This window comes from Pongo abelii, chromosome 17 (genome assembly GCF_028885655.2).
Source record: "Pongo abelii isolate AG06213 chromosome 17, NHGRI_mPonAbe1-v2.0_pri, whole genome shotgun sequence".
Lineage (NCBI taxonomy): Eukaryota > Metazoa > Chordata > Mammalia > Primates > Hominidae > Pongo > Pongo abelii.
In genome coordinates this window covers 75,687,129-75,703,111 of record NC_072002.2, presented here as the reverse complement: position 1 = coordinate 75,703,111, position 15,983 = coordinate 75,687,129, and the positions used below count along the sequence as shown (strand labels likewise).

The 15,983-nt window shown below is 37.8% G+C and overlaps 1 protein-coding gene across 3 annotated transcripts in view; it reads right to left on the bottom strand.

Moving 5' to 3' along the window:
- Window positions 1-15,983, bottom strand: part of LOC134760304 (uncharacterized) — a 46,122-nt gene that overhangs the window by 21,281 nt on the left and 8,858 nt on the right. Inside the window, exon 4 of one of the 3 annotated variants that reach the window (XR_010137597.1) lies at window positions 7,736-7,832. Coding sequence is in view for 2 of the 3 variants with exons in the window: in XM_063716926.1 (XP_063572996.1) it covers window positions 7,288-7,693 (406 nt within the window). In the remaining variant the exon portion in view is untranslated. Of the gene's footprint in view, window positions 1-7,051; window positions 7,694-7,735; window positions 7,833-8,298; window positions 8,775-15,983 lie in introns of those variants that run through there. The other 2 variants (XM_063716926.1, XM_063716928.1) reach the window with 2 other exon arrangements.

Below are 15,983 nucleotides of genomic sequence, written 5' to 3'. Positions count from 1 at the left end.
CTCATTTTCCCTTACCCCATGTCTTGGTCCATTCAGTCTGCCTTAAAAAATGCCATAGACTGCACGGCCTAAATAACATAAATTTATTTTCTAATAGTTCTGGAGACTGGAATTCCAGGATCAAGGTACCAGCAGGATCTGTGTCTGGACAGAGCTCTCTTCTGCAGTTGCAGGGCCGAGAGGTAGGGGAGGAGTGCTCCCTTGCGTCTCTTCTTTTTCTTCTAAGAACACTGTCACATCAGGTCCCTACTATCCTTATTACCTCATTAACACTAATTATGTCCTTTTTGGCCCTATCTTCAAATAAGTCACACTGGGGGCTAGAGCTTCAACATATGCATTTTGGGAGGATACGATCCAGTCTGGTAGGGCAGCAGTACCCTTACATGTTTGTGCTATTTCCGCGATATCCCTTCTTCACTTCCATGTAAACCTCCTTGTTCTTTTGGGCCTCGGCTGTTCAGAGCCTCCTAGGAAACCTCAGTGCTATGAAAATCTTTGTGTGCTATTTCTAATGCTTTCATTTGAGATGCCAAGACTAGCTTGGAAAAATCAAACAAGTGCTACTGTAAAGCCACATTGTACCACCTCTACTGCATGCTCAGAATTCCTGAATTCAGAATTCCTTCAAGTTACTGGGTGTTTTTTTTTATTTTCCTCTCTCCACAAAAGAACTCCACCCCCTAGCCTTCTACTGTCAAAATACAGCTGGTCAGAATGCTGTTTTCATGAATTGATTCTTTGCACTGAATAATTGATTATTTGACATAATAGCCTAACAAGTGGGAAACTCATTCTACTTCTTATCAAATTTAAAATTTATCTCCAAATCTTCCATCTTCTCCTTATAAAACTAATTTCTTTCAACTATGCTCTATACATTCAAGTTTTTAATAAGTACAATTAAAAATGCTATAAACAAAGTTAAAATATAAGCCATATACTGAAAGAAACAATCATTTGCAATACATTTAACCAGTGAAGAGTTAGTATCCAGCATACGTAAAAAACTTCGGCAAATTAATAAGAATGGTAAACAACCCAGTTGAAAAATGGGCCAAGGTTATGAATAAGCTTTTTATATAGGAATAATTTCATTAGGACTCTCAGGAAAATGCCAATTAAAACAATATGTTACCTTCTTTTTAAGGCTGAATAATATTTTACTGTGTATATATACATATCACATTGTCTTTATTTAGTCATTAGTCTATGGACACTTGAATTGTTTTCATATCTTAGTAATTGTGAATAATGCTTCAATGAACATGGGAGTACAGATATCTCTCATACATACTGACTTCAGTTCTTTTGGATATGTAACCAGAAGTGGGATTGCGGGGTCATATGATATTTCTATTTTAATTTTTTGAAAAATCTCCAAACTGTTGTCCATAGCTGCCACACCATTTTACATTCCCACCAACAGTGTACAAGAGTTCAATTTGTTTTGCATCTTTGTCAATGCTTGTCTTTCTTTTACATAGTAACAATCCTAACGGATGTGAAATGATATCTCATTGTAGCTTTGATTTGCATTTTCCTTGTAATTAGTAGTGCTTAACATTTAAAAAAATATATCTGTTGACCATTTATGTGTCTTCTTTAAAGAAATGTCTGTTCAAGTTCTTTGGCCCATTTTTATTTGGGTTATTTGTTTTGTTTTGTTTTGTTTTTTTTTCAGCTATTGAGTTGTTTAAATGTCATATATTTTGGAAATATAACTCCTTAGCAGTATATGGTTTATAAATATTTTTGCCCTTTTCATATGTTGCTTTTTATTCTGTTGATTAATTCCTTTGCCATGAAGGCAGTTTGTGACAACATGGATGGGCCTGGCAGACATTACACTGAATGAAATAAGTCAGTCACAGAAAGACAAATACTGCACGATTCCACTAATATGAAGTGTCTAAAGTACTCAACTTAAAGATGCAGAGAATGCAGTAGTGGTTACCACCAGCTGAGGGGTGAGGAAAATAGGGAATTGTTTAATGTGTATAAAGTGTCAAATATGCAAGATGAATAGATTCCAGAGAGCTACTGTACAATGTTGCGCCTATCACCAACAATACTACTTAGTGTACTTCAAAATGTGTTAAGGATAGATTTCAAGTGTTCTTACCACAAAAAGAAAAATTAAAAATCAAAAATAAAGGAACACAGGGAAACCTATGGATATGTTTATTACCTCGATTGTGGTGACAGTATCATGAGTGTTTGCATATGTCCAAACTCATCAAATTGTACACTTTACATATGGACAGTTCTCTGCATATCAGTCATACCTCAATAAAGCTGTTAAAAATGTTAAAAATTGTTTTAAAAATTCACATTCATCTGTCAAAAATAAATTGAAAACAACAAGCGTGAGAGAGAATGTGAGCTCTCAAACACTCCTGGTAGCTGTATACATTGGCACAATCCCTTTGAAAAGCAATTTAGCAACAGATAGAAAAGTTGAGGATGTATATTCCACAACCCAACATTTTTTCTCCTACTTATACCCTGAAGCATCTGTCATTCATGAACACAGATAATCATTGCTACATGACGGATAAAAGTGAAACCTCATAAATAACCAAGTATGTATTATTATAGGAGTATATAAATAAAAATGGCTATGTTCATATGATAGAATATATGGGAAATAAATAAATGGCCTTGATCTACATGCATCAGCATTGATAAATTTGATGCATCTGATGACTTCCCTTTGAAACTATTTTCTTCATTTAACATCCAGCTATGACACCTGGTTCTCCTCCTAAATTTCTGGCCAGTCTCTCAGTCTTCTTTGCTAGTTGATGGTCATCTTTAAAATTTCCTTTGGACTTCTCTTTTCAAGCAACGTTTACTTTTTAAGTGACCTCATCAATTTTTATGGCTGTAAACGTCAACCTGGTGCTAATGACTTTAAAGTTACAATTCCAGCCCAGATCTTTCCCCTAAATTCCAGACCCCTCTGTCTCACAACCCATTTAGTCAACATCTCATCTGCAAGTCTTGGACTTTGGCTCCTGGGAGCTCAAAGCTGTTCACCATGCAGTCTTCCTCACTTCTTTTACTGCCAAGATGATCCTGACAGTTGCTTAGATCTTTTGAAATTGATCTCTAACCTGATCACTTCCCATCACCCCACTGCTACCGCCACCTGTCTGATTGAAACCACCATTATCTTTTGCTTTTGTTACTGAAATGAGTTTTTACAAGAGGTTTCCCTGCTGCTGCCCTTGGTTCTTTCTGTCTTTTCTCAACAGGACTGTTCACAGCGATTTGTTCAAATGAAGGTTGGATGCTATCATTCTTCTGCTTAAATACTCTCCCTAGGTTTCTACATGATCTGGCTTCTGCTATTCTCAGGCCGCATCTCTTCCCTCCCTTCCCCTCTTTCCCTCTACTCCAGCCATCCTGACCTCCTCCTCTTCCTAGAAGGCACCAGCGATACTTCTGCCTCAGTCTTTGAACTTACAGTTCTGTGTTTGCTCATGTAGCCAAATGACCAGCTCCTTTATTTTCTTCACAGCTTTCCTCAAGATTAGCTTCTTGTTTAATACCTCCCTGGATGCTTCATCTCAGCTTCTGATCTGAACCCCATTACTTCCTCTCCCTTTTCTTACTTAATTTTTCTTGTTAGCACTTATCAATTGTAAAGCCGCTGCATTAGTCAGCTTGGCTGCCATAACAAAACACCACAGGATGGTGGCTTAAACAACAGAAATATACATCCTCACTCATCTGGAGGTTCTAAGTCCCTATCAAGGTGTCAGCAGATTGGATTCCTGGTGAGAGCTGCCTTCCTGGCTTGCAGATGATTGGCATCTTGCTGTGTCCTCACAAGGCCTCTCAATCTCAGAGAACTATCTGGTGGTATCTCTTTATAAGCACACATGTCCTGTGGGATCAAAACCCTACCTAATGACCTCTCTTAATCTTATTCCCTCCCTAAAATTTCTCTCTCTAAATATTTGTCACTTTGAGGGTTAGACCTTCAACATGTGGATATTGGGAGGTACAAAATTCAGTTTGTAACAGCAGCCTTAATCGAATATTTCATATTTTGTTCATTGTCTATGATCCTATTAGAATATAAGCTTCATGAGTGCAAAGACTAGTTTGTTTTCTTCACTGTTTTCTTCTAGCACTTAGAGTATTTCCTATGGCATAGAGGATATTTAATAAATATGTATGAATTATCTGAAATCCTGATGTGAAGTATAAAAAACGAGTTGTCATTTCATACCTAAAACATCATTTCAAAATCTTCAAATTATAAAATTGCACTACAAGTTTTTCATGAGCAAGTATGTGTGTAGTAATATACTTTTTAAAAACTGGAAGACTGCCAATGTCAAGACAATTAATTACTTCCCTGAAGAGCGGAAGGAACATGAAATTAGGGAGTGGTTAAAGCAGCTCTAACTGTAGCTATAATGAAATAAAAGATTTAACTTTTAAAAATAAAACTTGAAACAAATATGCAAAATTTTAACATTTGTGAAACCTGGAGATAATACAGGAATATGTGATATGTTTTCATTTGTGTTTCTATGTTTTAAATATTTTAAGAGAGAGAGAGAAGTAGAGCTCCTATAAGGGAGAAGACCATGTCTGTTTTGTTCTTGTATGTATCTCAAACTCCTAAAAAGGGTGATGGCCCATAGTAGTACCTCAGTGAATATTCAGTGAATGGATGAAGGTTCAGAATATTTAGGCTTATTTATCTTTGGTTCTGAACATAATACTTGGTACGTAGGTACAGATAAACAAATATACAAGCAAATAAGCAAGAAAACAAGTAGATGAACAAAAACATGTTTAAAATGATAAACAAGTCTCCCTACGTGTCCTAGCCTCATTCTTCCCCTCTTTCTGTTCCTTTTATACTACTTAGCAATGGTGTATGTGTCTTGGCTTCCCAGTTCTGCTATCTCCCTCTCTGCTCTCAACCCTCATTTACTTTTCTGCCAAAAGATACAAGCAGAAGCCACTGGAGAAAGAGCTTGGGGGAGTAGTATGGTTTATGGTCAAGGCCCTGGCCTTCTGTATCTTCTCCATACACCATGAAGGCATTTGAGACCCCTCTTTGAACTTGAACTTCTGCATGAGTCCTCCCTCGTTGGTTCCGATGGATTGTTTTGCCTAAAACTGCAGTCCTGTGGACCTTACAAAGAGTGGCAACAGAAACCTGTTCTTTGCAGCTCTGCTTAATTCATGCCAAAACCCTTTGTTAAGATCACTTTCTGTCCAGTCTCACAGCCAAATGCCCCACATTTGGCCAGATAAAGTCTATTTTCTGCCAAAATTCCATATCCAGTTTCTCTTAAAAAGAAGTGTGCTTCTACTTTTTCTAATAATCTAAAAGTCATGTATTTATATTTACCTTTCACAGGTGATAGATTCTAGCAAAACTTGAGAGTCTCTATGTTCCTTTATTTATTTACTATTTTGCCTAATTATGAGTACTTTAAGTATGTTTGGGCCAATCTAAGTCATTTCTGCCTTAATTTGATACAAACAAGCAAAACTCATGTTATTAAGGGGACTGTGAAAACATTCAAAGAAAGTCATTCTCTCTCACAGACTCTCAGTCCACATTAATTAGGAAAACAACAATCAGTCTTTCACATTCACATCTGTAACCTTTTATCTCTTTTCATACTTAGCCATGGGGAAAGTGAAGACTCTAGGGATTAAAAAGATAAAAGAATTTAGAGTTATAAATTAAGATCCTTTATCTGATAAATACCAAGCCAGAAATTAGAACCCTCAACCTCACAAAACACGAAAAAAATAGATTTCTAATGCATTAAAGAAGTTTAAAAACTAAATCATAAGGAACTGAATAATATATCAAGTATTTGTCAGATCTCTAGATGGTAGACTTTCTTAGTTTGAAAATAACAGCAAGCACACATAGACAAAAGTGGACTATTTGGCTACATAACCCTTTACAGTTTGTGTATGATTTTTATTTCAAAAAGACAAAAATACAGAACTGAAAACAAAAGACAAACAATAAACTGAAGAAACTATTTGCAACACATATAGTATCTTTTATTATAAAAAGAGTCTATTCCTATTGATGCCAAAACACCAAGAACCTTAAACTAATAAAGAATCGAACAACCTGGGCAGCCGATTCGTAAATGAGAAACTACATTTATTATAAAAGTAAATTTAAAAATCCACCCACTTATTAATAACAAAGGAAATCAATTTAACAAAAAAACATTTGAAGTAATATCAAGAAATCTGTTCAAATTTGGTTAAGCAAGTAATATTATATATTACTAATGGGAATGCAAATTGAATTACTGTGGAAAACAATCTTAAATTTAAAAATGTAAAAGTCTTCCTAATTATTGACCTAGTAATGCCATTTCTCAGAATTTAAGAAATGATTCTAGTTTACAGTCCCACCAACAGTGTAAAAGTGTTCCTATTTCTCCATATCCTCTCCGTCACTTGTTTCCTGACTTTTTAATGATCGCCATTCTAACTGGTGTGAGATGGTATCTCATTGTGGTTTTGATTTGCATTTCTCTGATGGCCAGTGATGATGAGCATTTTTTCATGTGTCTTTAAAATGATGAGTTCATGTCCTTTGTAGGGACATGGATGAAGCTGGAAACCATAATTCTCAGCAAACTATCGCAAGGACAAAAAACCAAACACCGCATGTTCTCACTCATAGGTGGGAATTGAACAATGAGAACTCATGGACACAGGAAAGGGAACATCACACACCGGGGCCTGTTGTGTGGTGGGGGGAGGGGGGAGGAGGGAGGGATAGCATGAGGAGATATACCTAATGTTAAATGACGAGTTAATGGGTGCAGCACACCAACATGGCATATGTATACATATGTAACAAACCTGCACGTTGTGCACATGTACCCTAAAACTTGAAGTACAATAAAAAAAAAAAATGATTCTAAATACAGGAATTAAAAAAGCACCTTTATAGCCAAAGCTGTGCACTGGAGTATTAATCATCACAGTGGAAATTTGAAAATAGTCTCCTAGGTTTCTGGATTATTTTAGCTACAATATATTACATTCAATTATGGCTATATATTTTTAAAAAGCCAAAGACAGAGTAACAATGAAGGAAGACTACTTAAAAACATTTAATGTATCAAATATGAAATGGATTAAGGAATCTACAGGTTAGTTTATTATTAGGTAAGCAGATTTTTGGGCCAACAGCTTTCAGATGAATTGTCTGCGGTCGACCTGGTGTCGATCCTCATAGCCATGCACATGACCTTCATGGTCTCCATATTAGACATCTTGGTATCTAACTCTTCTGAAATTGACCCAGGGCCCTTGTTTTTTAACCAGCACTACCCATCTGCTCTCCTTGTCTTGGCAACCCCAAGTCTTCCTAGGTGCCTGAACCACTTTGCTTGGTGGGAACTTCCTCCTCCAGTTCCCATGGGCTCCGAGCTTTAGAAAGCCCAGATGCCAAGTAATGCTCACACCTGCCTGAGCTAGGACAGTGATGCACAATGACTGGCATTCATTTTCATCTTGGTTACACTTTCCAGTTTGTCCTGAAAAAATTCTTATTGGCTTTGGGCCGGTACCATGGCTTGTATCTGTAATCCCAGCACTTTGGGAGGCTGAGGCAGACTGATTTGAGTCCAGGAGTTGGAGACCAGCCTGGCAACGTGGCAAAACCCTGTGTCTACAGAAAAAAAAAAAATTAGCCAAGTGTGGTGGTACGTACCTGTAGTGCCAGCTACTTAGGAGGCTGAGGTGGGAGGAACGCTTGAGCCCAGGAGGTCAAGGCTGCAGTGAGCCATGATCGTGCCGCTGCATTCCAGCTAGGGCAACAGAATGAGAGACCTTGTCTCAAAAGGAAAAAAAAGAAAAAAGAAAAAATACTTACTGGTTTTTACCTCTTACTAGGTTGTAGGAACTGTGCTAAGTGTTTGATGTTTATTATCTAATCCTACCAACCAAAGACGTGCACTAAATATTTAATGTATAGTATCATACATAACTTTCTTCACAACACTATGTCAGAAAAATGACATTTTATTGATGAGGAATCTAAAGCTTAGTAACTTTTCCCAAGCACTATGAGGAAATAGCAGAAGTAGAATTCAAATTCAGGTGTTTTGACTTCAAAGAGAAATTATTATTTCTTATGTTCTACACTAGGTAAAAATAAGGTTTCACATCAGGCTAATCACAGAGAGAAAAGACATTTACACAGTAAGTAAGTGCTTGAAGACTTTAGGTTTTTAGGTGTTCTATGTCTTGTCTACCCTATTCACCCTGTTAGTGAGGGAGAGATTCTTGCCCTAAATAATATAAGCCAAACATGCAAAACCCAGCACCACACAGATGATATTGGAAACATTATATTCATTAGCTATACTCGTAATGTCCCAAGGTAGGAGGACATTTCACACAACACATGGTAATACAGGGGTGTATACTCAGAAGCAAAGGGAAACAACAGGGCTGTGGGAGGCAGGCTTTGTAGTAACTGGTGAGTGGGTGTCCTCTGGTTCTCGCAGGAGAATGCAATCGGTTGTTCGAATAATTTTGTGGGCTGACAGGGAAGTAAAACCCGTGAGGTTGAGGACAAGGTCGGGGACAGCTGGTCTGGCTGATAGGGAGACTACCTGGGTGGGGAGTCTTTCCCAAGGAGTGACGGGAATATTTGGCAAGAGCCGGGAGCTCATGAATAGGCCTTTGGTGCCAACTCAAAGATGTCACGGCAGCACTTAAATTTTAGGTCCTACAGTTAATTTTATCTAAAAAAAAAGGAAGAAGATGGAGACTCAGTTTTACTTCTCTTTGTATCCACAGTAATTTCCTGCAATGTCTTCTGTTTTCTGTAATGAGTCTTCTCAGTGTTTTCACCAGGAAAGATACAATGAAACCGGTAATGGATACAGGAAAGACTGTCATTTCAGGTTGAAGTATGTCAAAATTATTCACGTTTCAATGTGAATGGTTTGTATGTAAGGTGTAATTAAGAAATATTCTAAGTATTAATATTTTAGTATGAAATTAAACATATTCATTCTATACTTGAATAAACAAACTACCTAAAAATGTCTTACTACAGACCATGAACAAAGCATGATCTAGATTTTTCTTTGAGATTTAATTATTTTAGTTAAATTTCACTCTAAATCTTGTCTGTCCTCTGAACATACCCTAATTAAAAGACTACCTGAGACAATTTTAAAATGTCCAGGACATTAGAAGCTTGTGTTACATCCATTCTTATTCAGTGTCTTACCTTAAGGTACCATTTGGAATTCTTCAACGTATTCTACTATTTGCAATTAAATACTAGTTTATGAGACCAGAAAGACAATTCATTGGTGCCTCTCAAAATGAAATGGATGGACCGTCCACTGAATGACAGTCCCTGGTGGTAGGAGATTTTTAATGAGCTCGGCAAGTGATTCTTATGCATGCCCAAGTATGACAAAGCCAGTGGTCTAGAAATGCTTTTATTTCTATGATTCAAGGAGGTTATACATTAGCTCTACATTTATTCTAGCTGGAGGTGGTAAAAAGGGAAGGGGCTATGAAAGGTTTGCATATGTGCATCTCTCTTTCTCCTATTCCTGTGTGACCTTGGCAAGTTACCTTTCTTATACCTCCTCTTTCTTGTCTGTAAAACGGAGTTAACCTACAACATTAAAATATTATTCTAACAATAATGAGAGTAAAGAAGACAGCTCAGAGCGAGCACACACTGTGCACTGAAGGATATTATGCTTTCCCCAGTCTCTTTCTTTCATAACAACCTTATGAGAACCCCTGACACAACTCAGGTGTGGTGAGTCATTCTTCTGATTGCTTATCTGCCAGACCACAAATTGTACATGTAATTAGGAGTATTTTACATTAATTGTCTCTCATGTACTGTGTACTTGTAGGTTAACTCATTTAATTCTGAGAATAATGAGACAAGGCTGATTATTATATATCCAAATCAATCTATTTACAGATGAGGAAACTGAAGAAGAGAGGAGTATTTTACTGGCTCATGATAATGCTAGTTAAATGTTGAAGCTGAGACTCAAGTTCAAATCATCCGGACACCCATGCTTGTCCCACAGTAGCAGCCTAACAAATGCAATTATTCTATTTCATTTTTCTACAAAGCAATTTTAAATCATCTCGATTTTTCCCCAACTTTATGAAGGTATAATTGACTGTTTAAAATTGCATTTAAGGTGTACAACATAATAGTTTTAGATAGGTAGATAGATAAACCTTGTGAAATAATCATCGCAATCAAGGTCATTAACATGTCATGCTCTTAATTTTTAACACCCTAGTTCAAGTATCTCAAACTCATATGCCTAATAGGACCAGGAAAAAATATAAATTAATGGCTGAATTGTATTCAGCTGACATAAGGACTGGTTTATATATTTTGCCACCATTTTTCTTGAAACACATAATTCTGTAAACCTAACTTTTCTTTCCTTACTTTGATGGAAATATAGTCACAGGGAAAACCAATGGCATGGAAACAAAGAGAAATGGCAACTGAACTTTGGCCTCAGTGCTGGTGCCAAAGAAGAAAGTGACAAAATAACTGCCAATGTGATCCTAAGCTTCACACCTTATCTAAGATGCACAATGGCCACCAGCTCCAGCTGATGCCTGCTGTGCCGCAATTCCGATCCCAAGACTCCAGGTGTTCTGGTTTCTAAAGAGAAGTCAGAAATCTGGATTTTAGTTTGAAATTTCACAACTTTTGATTGTTGGTCTGAAATAATAAAACAAAACTAACAGGCAAAACAACAACCAACTGCTATGCTGGCCAAACGAAGCATATTTGCTGTCCAAGTCTAGTCCATTGGTTACTGGTTTTGGACATCTTCTTTTGATGAGCGATAGGAAACACCTGAGGTCTGCAGCATTTTTATTTACCTGTGGAAAATATTTACATTAAAAATGGCCTCAGGGCAAGGGGCTTTTGCATCAGCTCTTTCTGTTTGAAATGAAATTTTTGTTTGGCTCCCGGTTGGTTAGTTTTAGCTCCAAGAAGTTTTTCTCAATCCTTCTATTAAATGTTTTCCCCACAAAGGCAAGGAAGACGTTTTCACAGTTATTGTGTTGGGGTCAAGACTATTGTAACAGGGGAGGGAAACTGAACTCAACTCCACTGAAACAAAGGTCATTCTACCCGTCTACTTTGCTTCAAAGCTGTCTGAAGAGATCCCATTTATTTCTTTATTTATGGTTTGTCTTTCCTACTGGAGGATGGTTTCCAGTGAGTAGGAAACTTGCTTATCTTTTTCACCATTATATTATGAAATTTTAGAACAGTGTCCTATACCTAGTATATGTTCTACAAATATTTCTTCAGGCACAGTAGCAGTTACTTATTGAGCAGGCACTAAATGGTCTGGAAATAAAGCACTCTGTGCCTTAAAAGTCCTGAATAAGAAAGGGAGGTAACTGTGCCCTCTCCAAGGCTGACCACTCAGTACATCATCAATAAACATATGTGAAGTGAATGCTTAGTATATTACAAATAACTCAGACTTGTTAAATTTATACTTAGCCTTCTAAAATAGGCTTTCTTGGGTTTAAGATCCACAGTCTTTTAATGTATCAGCTCATTATGTGCCACATCATTTCAGAAAATGCATATTTGATTTGACCACAGTTGCTAATAAAAATGACCTTTTATAAAATCATTTGCATAGCATGCTCATAGGACTCACTTACTTTGTTAGGCAATCAGTCCATCATACTTCCAAAAATAATACATTTTATATATATATTAATAAAAGCAATTTAGATGTCTCAGATACACTGCAAAGCTTTTGTAGATGGAACAAAATTTGGCTTTTCATCTATACATATTCAAATGGTTTCTTAATAACTCAATTATCTTTGGCTGGTTGATTCCAGGAATTTTGCTAATTTTTTTCTCAACAGTACTGTGATATTTTACATTTCGTACTACTTTAATTTTTAAGAAACAAAGGGCTTCTTGCTTTTTCTAAGTGACATTTTGTCTTTTGGCAAAACCAACTATGAACTGCACGTGGCTAAACTTGGATTCTTAGAAGTGATAGAAAATTAGCATAATAAACTCCATGCATGACCCTTAACTGCATCTGCATATTTAAAGAAAAACAAATATAATCAGCTTTCATAACAGGAGCTTCTGTAAAGTACTGTTATATGAAGTTAGGAGTTGGCTAATGAAATTGTGGATAACATCAGTTACTATTTGGCTTAAAGCCTGCCTTTTAAAATATTCACTTTTATTATCTTTGGAAAGCTAAGGGCTTGTGTTTGTTCTCTCCTTGTGCCTCCATCAGCTGGCTGTTTCTGAGTGGACGGAGGCCTTACCTCTGGATTGACAGTCCTGTGAAGATATGGCTTGAACATTTTTTTTTTCTGAAAGTGGATTCTGGAAGCTTAAAAGTAGTCCTGTTACATATGTATACAAACCTGGTGCACTACAATAAATCATTTATTTAGACTAATATGTCCGAAGACATCAGAAGAGCCCCAGATAAAAATCTTTGGCAACTATCATAAAATTTGGTAGGAATACAGAAATAACCCTCCACAATCTGATACATCAAAAGAATCTATTTATGAAAAATATTTGTCATGTTTTCATGAAGTTGCAGTATTTTTCAATCAATATGTGCTAAAACAAAATCACATAAAAAGATAGTGAAAAGTGTGCTGTATGCAACCAATCATATACAAGATTAAGAAAATTATATACCATTATAGGACAATGATATGGTTTGACTGTGTCCCCACCCAAATCTCATCTTGAATTGTAGCTCCCATGATTCCCATGTGTCATGGGAGGGACCTGGTGGGAGGTAATTGAATCATGGGGGCGGGTCTTTCCCATGCTGTTCTCATGATAGTGATAATTCTCATGAGATCTGATGGTTTTAAAAAGGGGAGTTCCCCTGCACACACTCTTGCCTGCCACCATGTAAGACATGACTTTGCTCCTTGCTGGCCTTCCACCATGATTGTGAGGCCTCCCCAGCCATGTCAAACTGTGAGTTCATTAAACCCCTTTCCATTATAAATTACCCAGTCTCGGGTATGTCTTTATTAGCAGTGTGAAAACTGACTAATACAGACAGTCTTTAACCTTTCTTCTACTCACCAAAATCTTCAGCACCTTTTGTTTGAGGAGAGGATTGTGCCAAAGACAGGAGCAATCACTCATCATGTCACAGCTGCATTTTCTTTGCCATGAATAGCACCTTGCTGCAGAATCTTACTGTATGGCTGCAAGAACTCCCCGAATAGTCATATATTTAATCCAATAGAAAAGCTTGTCAAACCATGCAAGTACCATTTGTTCTGAGCGCTCGTCTGCCTTGTCTATCCTGATGTCCAAATCAATGCTACTTCAGTCATTTCCATCATTATCCCTCTTGCTGGTTCAATGACAAGAATGCTTATAAATGTACTTACAGCAAAGAAAACAAAGCCATGATATATTCTAGCATATTCTAACTTTTTCCAAATTATTTCCTTTTCACATGTTAAAGAAAAATTGTACCAGATGGAGTTAAACAGTCACGAAAGATTTTATTCAAGGGTATTGCAAAAGGGATCAATACTGTTTTAACAGGGAAAAGAGGCTGAACTCAGCTCCACTGAAAGAAAAGTCAGGAGTGCTTGTAAGCACTGGAGTGAGCTGGTAGGAAAGGACTAGATCACCTAAGTGGGTAGTTTGGTCGGTGTGATTAGGCTACCTTGATTTGCTAATTGTCACTTAGGGAAGTTGGGCACTCATTCTCCCACTGAGACAGGGGCCCAATGATTTCTGATGATTACATTTCAAAGAGTTAGCTCCCAGGTTCAAGAGAAAGACACTCTTGGGTTGTAGAAGATTTACACCTTAAATAGGCAGAGAGAGAATTTACTATTAAAAGTTTATTCTGGCCGGGCACAGTGGCTCCTGCCTGTAATCCCAGCACTTTGGGAGGCGAGGCGGGCAGATCATGAGGTTGGGAGTTGGAGACCAGCCTGGCTAACATGATGAAACCCCGTCTCTACTAAAAACACAAAAAGATTAGTCGGGCATGATGGCAGATGCCTGTAGTCCCAGTTACTCGGGAGGCTGAGGCAGGAGAATGGTGTGAACCCAGGAGGCAAAGCTTGCAGTGAGCTGAGATCATGCCATACTCCAGCCTGGGTGACAGAATGAGACTCCATCTCAAAAAAAAAAAAAAAAAAAAAAGTTTATTCTAGGCCGGGTGCAGTGGCTCACACCTGTAATCCCAGAGCTTTGGGAGGCCGAGGCAGGCAGATCATGAGGTCAGGAGTTCGAGACCAGCCTGGCCAATATGGTGAAACCTCGTCTCTGCTAAAAATATAAAAATTAGCCAGGCATGGTGGTGCATGCCCGTAGTCCCAGCTACTCGGGAGGCTGAGGCAGAAGATTCACTTGAACCTGGGAGGCGGAGGTTGCAGTAAGCCGAGATCATGCCACTACACTCCATCCTGGGTGACAGAGAGAGACTCTGTCCCAAAAAAAAAAAAAAAAAAAAAAAAAAAAAGTTTAGTCTAAAGTCAATGCTCTAAGGAAAAGAAGGCCAGGGGGCCTATAGTCTGGAAGAAACCTGTGTAAGCTTTAGTGAAACTGATAGGAACTTTAGGGCCTTCTTGGTCAGACATTTATTGTATAGTCTACAGTTGTTGTCCCCAACCTTTTTGGCACCAGGGACCAGTTTCATGGGGGGCTGATTTCCAGGATGAAACTGTTCCACCTGAGATTATCAGGCATATTGTTACATTCTCATAAGGAGTGTGCACCCTAGATCCTTTGAATGTGCAGTTCACAATAGGCACCCTCTTTCCTTAGCATAAGGAATCTAATGCTATGAGAATCTAATGCACTCGTCTGACAGGAGGCAGAGTTCAGGGCAATGCTCCTTCATCTGCCACTCACCTCCTGCTGCACGACCAGTTCCTAACAGGCCATGGATGAATAGGTGGTTGGGGACCCCTCGTCTACATGCTTCATTTACATTTTGAGCTCCAAAAAATATTTAAATTTGTATTAATATATGAATAGAGAGGCAGTTACTAGAAGTGTCACAAAAATAAGCTTTGCACAAATAAAGGAGAAAGTATATCATGGTCCTAATGAAGATCTAATATTACTCGGCCTTGCAGTGTATAAAATCCTGCCTAACCCAGAAAGAATCTGTTCCAATTTGTACTTCCAATCTCATGTGATGGATCTATAATTTTACTTCAATTACCATTCTATATCACTTTTTACCAAATAATTTATCTTTAGGAGAAGGGGCCTAGTGGAATGCTGGCATTTAGGGGGAAATCTTGAAAATAAGTTACTGTTATTAGCACTGTTATTGTACTATATTTGGTGCTTAGCATCTCTTTAGAAAGAAGTGAAGAAAGGAATGAATGACAAAGAAATGGCAACAATTAAAGGTTATGCTAAGGAAAGAGGGCACCAAAACCCAGCAGGAGAAAGAACAAGCAGATGGAGAGCCTGAGTGGTTGACCTAAGCTGTGGGAAGGTAGTCAGTCCTGGCAGGACTGCATCCCTATGCTAGCTGCTGTCAGATTCTGTACACCTTTGTCCCAGTTGATGAAAGGCCTTACAGTTTTGAATCCCCATTTTATAGATTTTAAAAATCTGCCTAACAGGTTTAAAGTCACACCCAGTATCAGCCACACATGAAACCCTACATAGCTCCACTTATCTTGATTATAATTGAGATAGGAGTTCCACAGGACTTGTTTCTCAAGAAACGGGTCACAAAGACCCCCATATGATAAAACAGGATGTGGTAAAGAAGCTGTCCAAAACCCACAAAAACCAAGATGGTGACAAAAGCAACCTCTAGCTGTCCTCACTGCTCATTATACACTAATTATAATACATTAGCATGGTAAAGAAGACTCCCACCAGCGCCATGAAAGTTTACAAATGCCATGACAAGATCTGGAAGTTA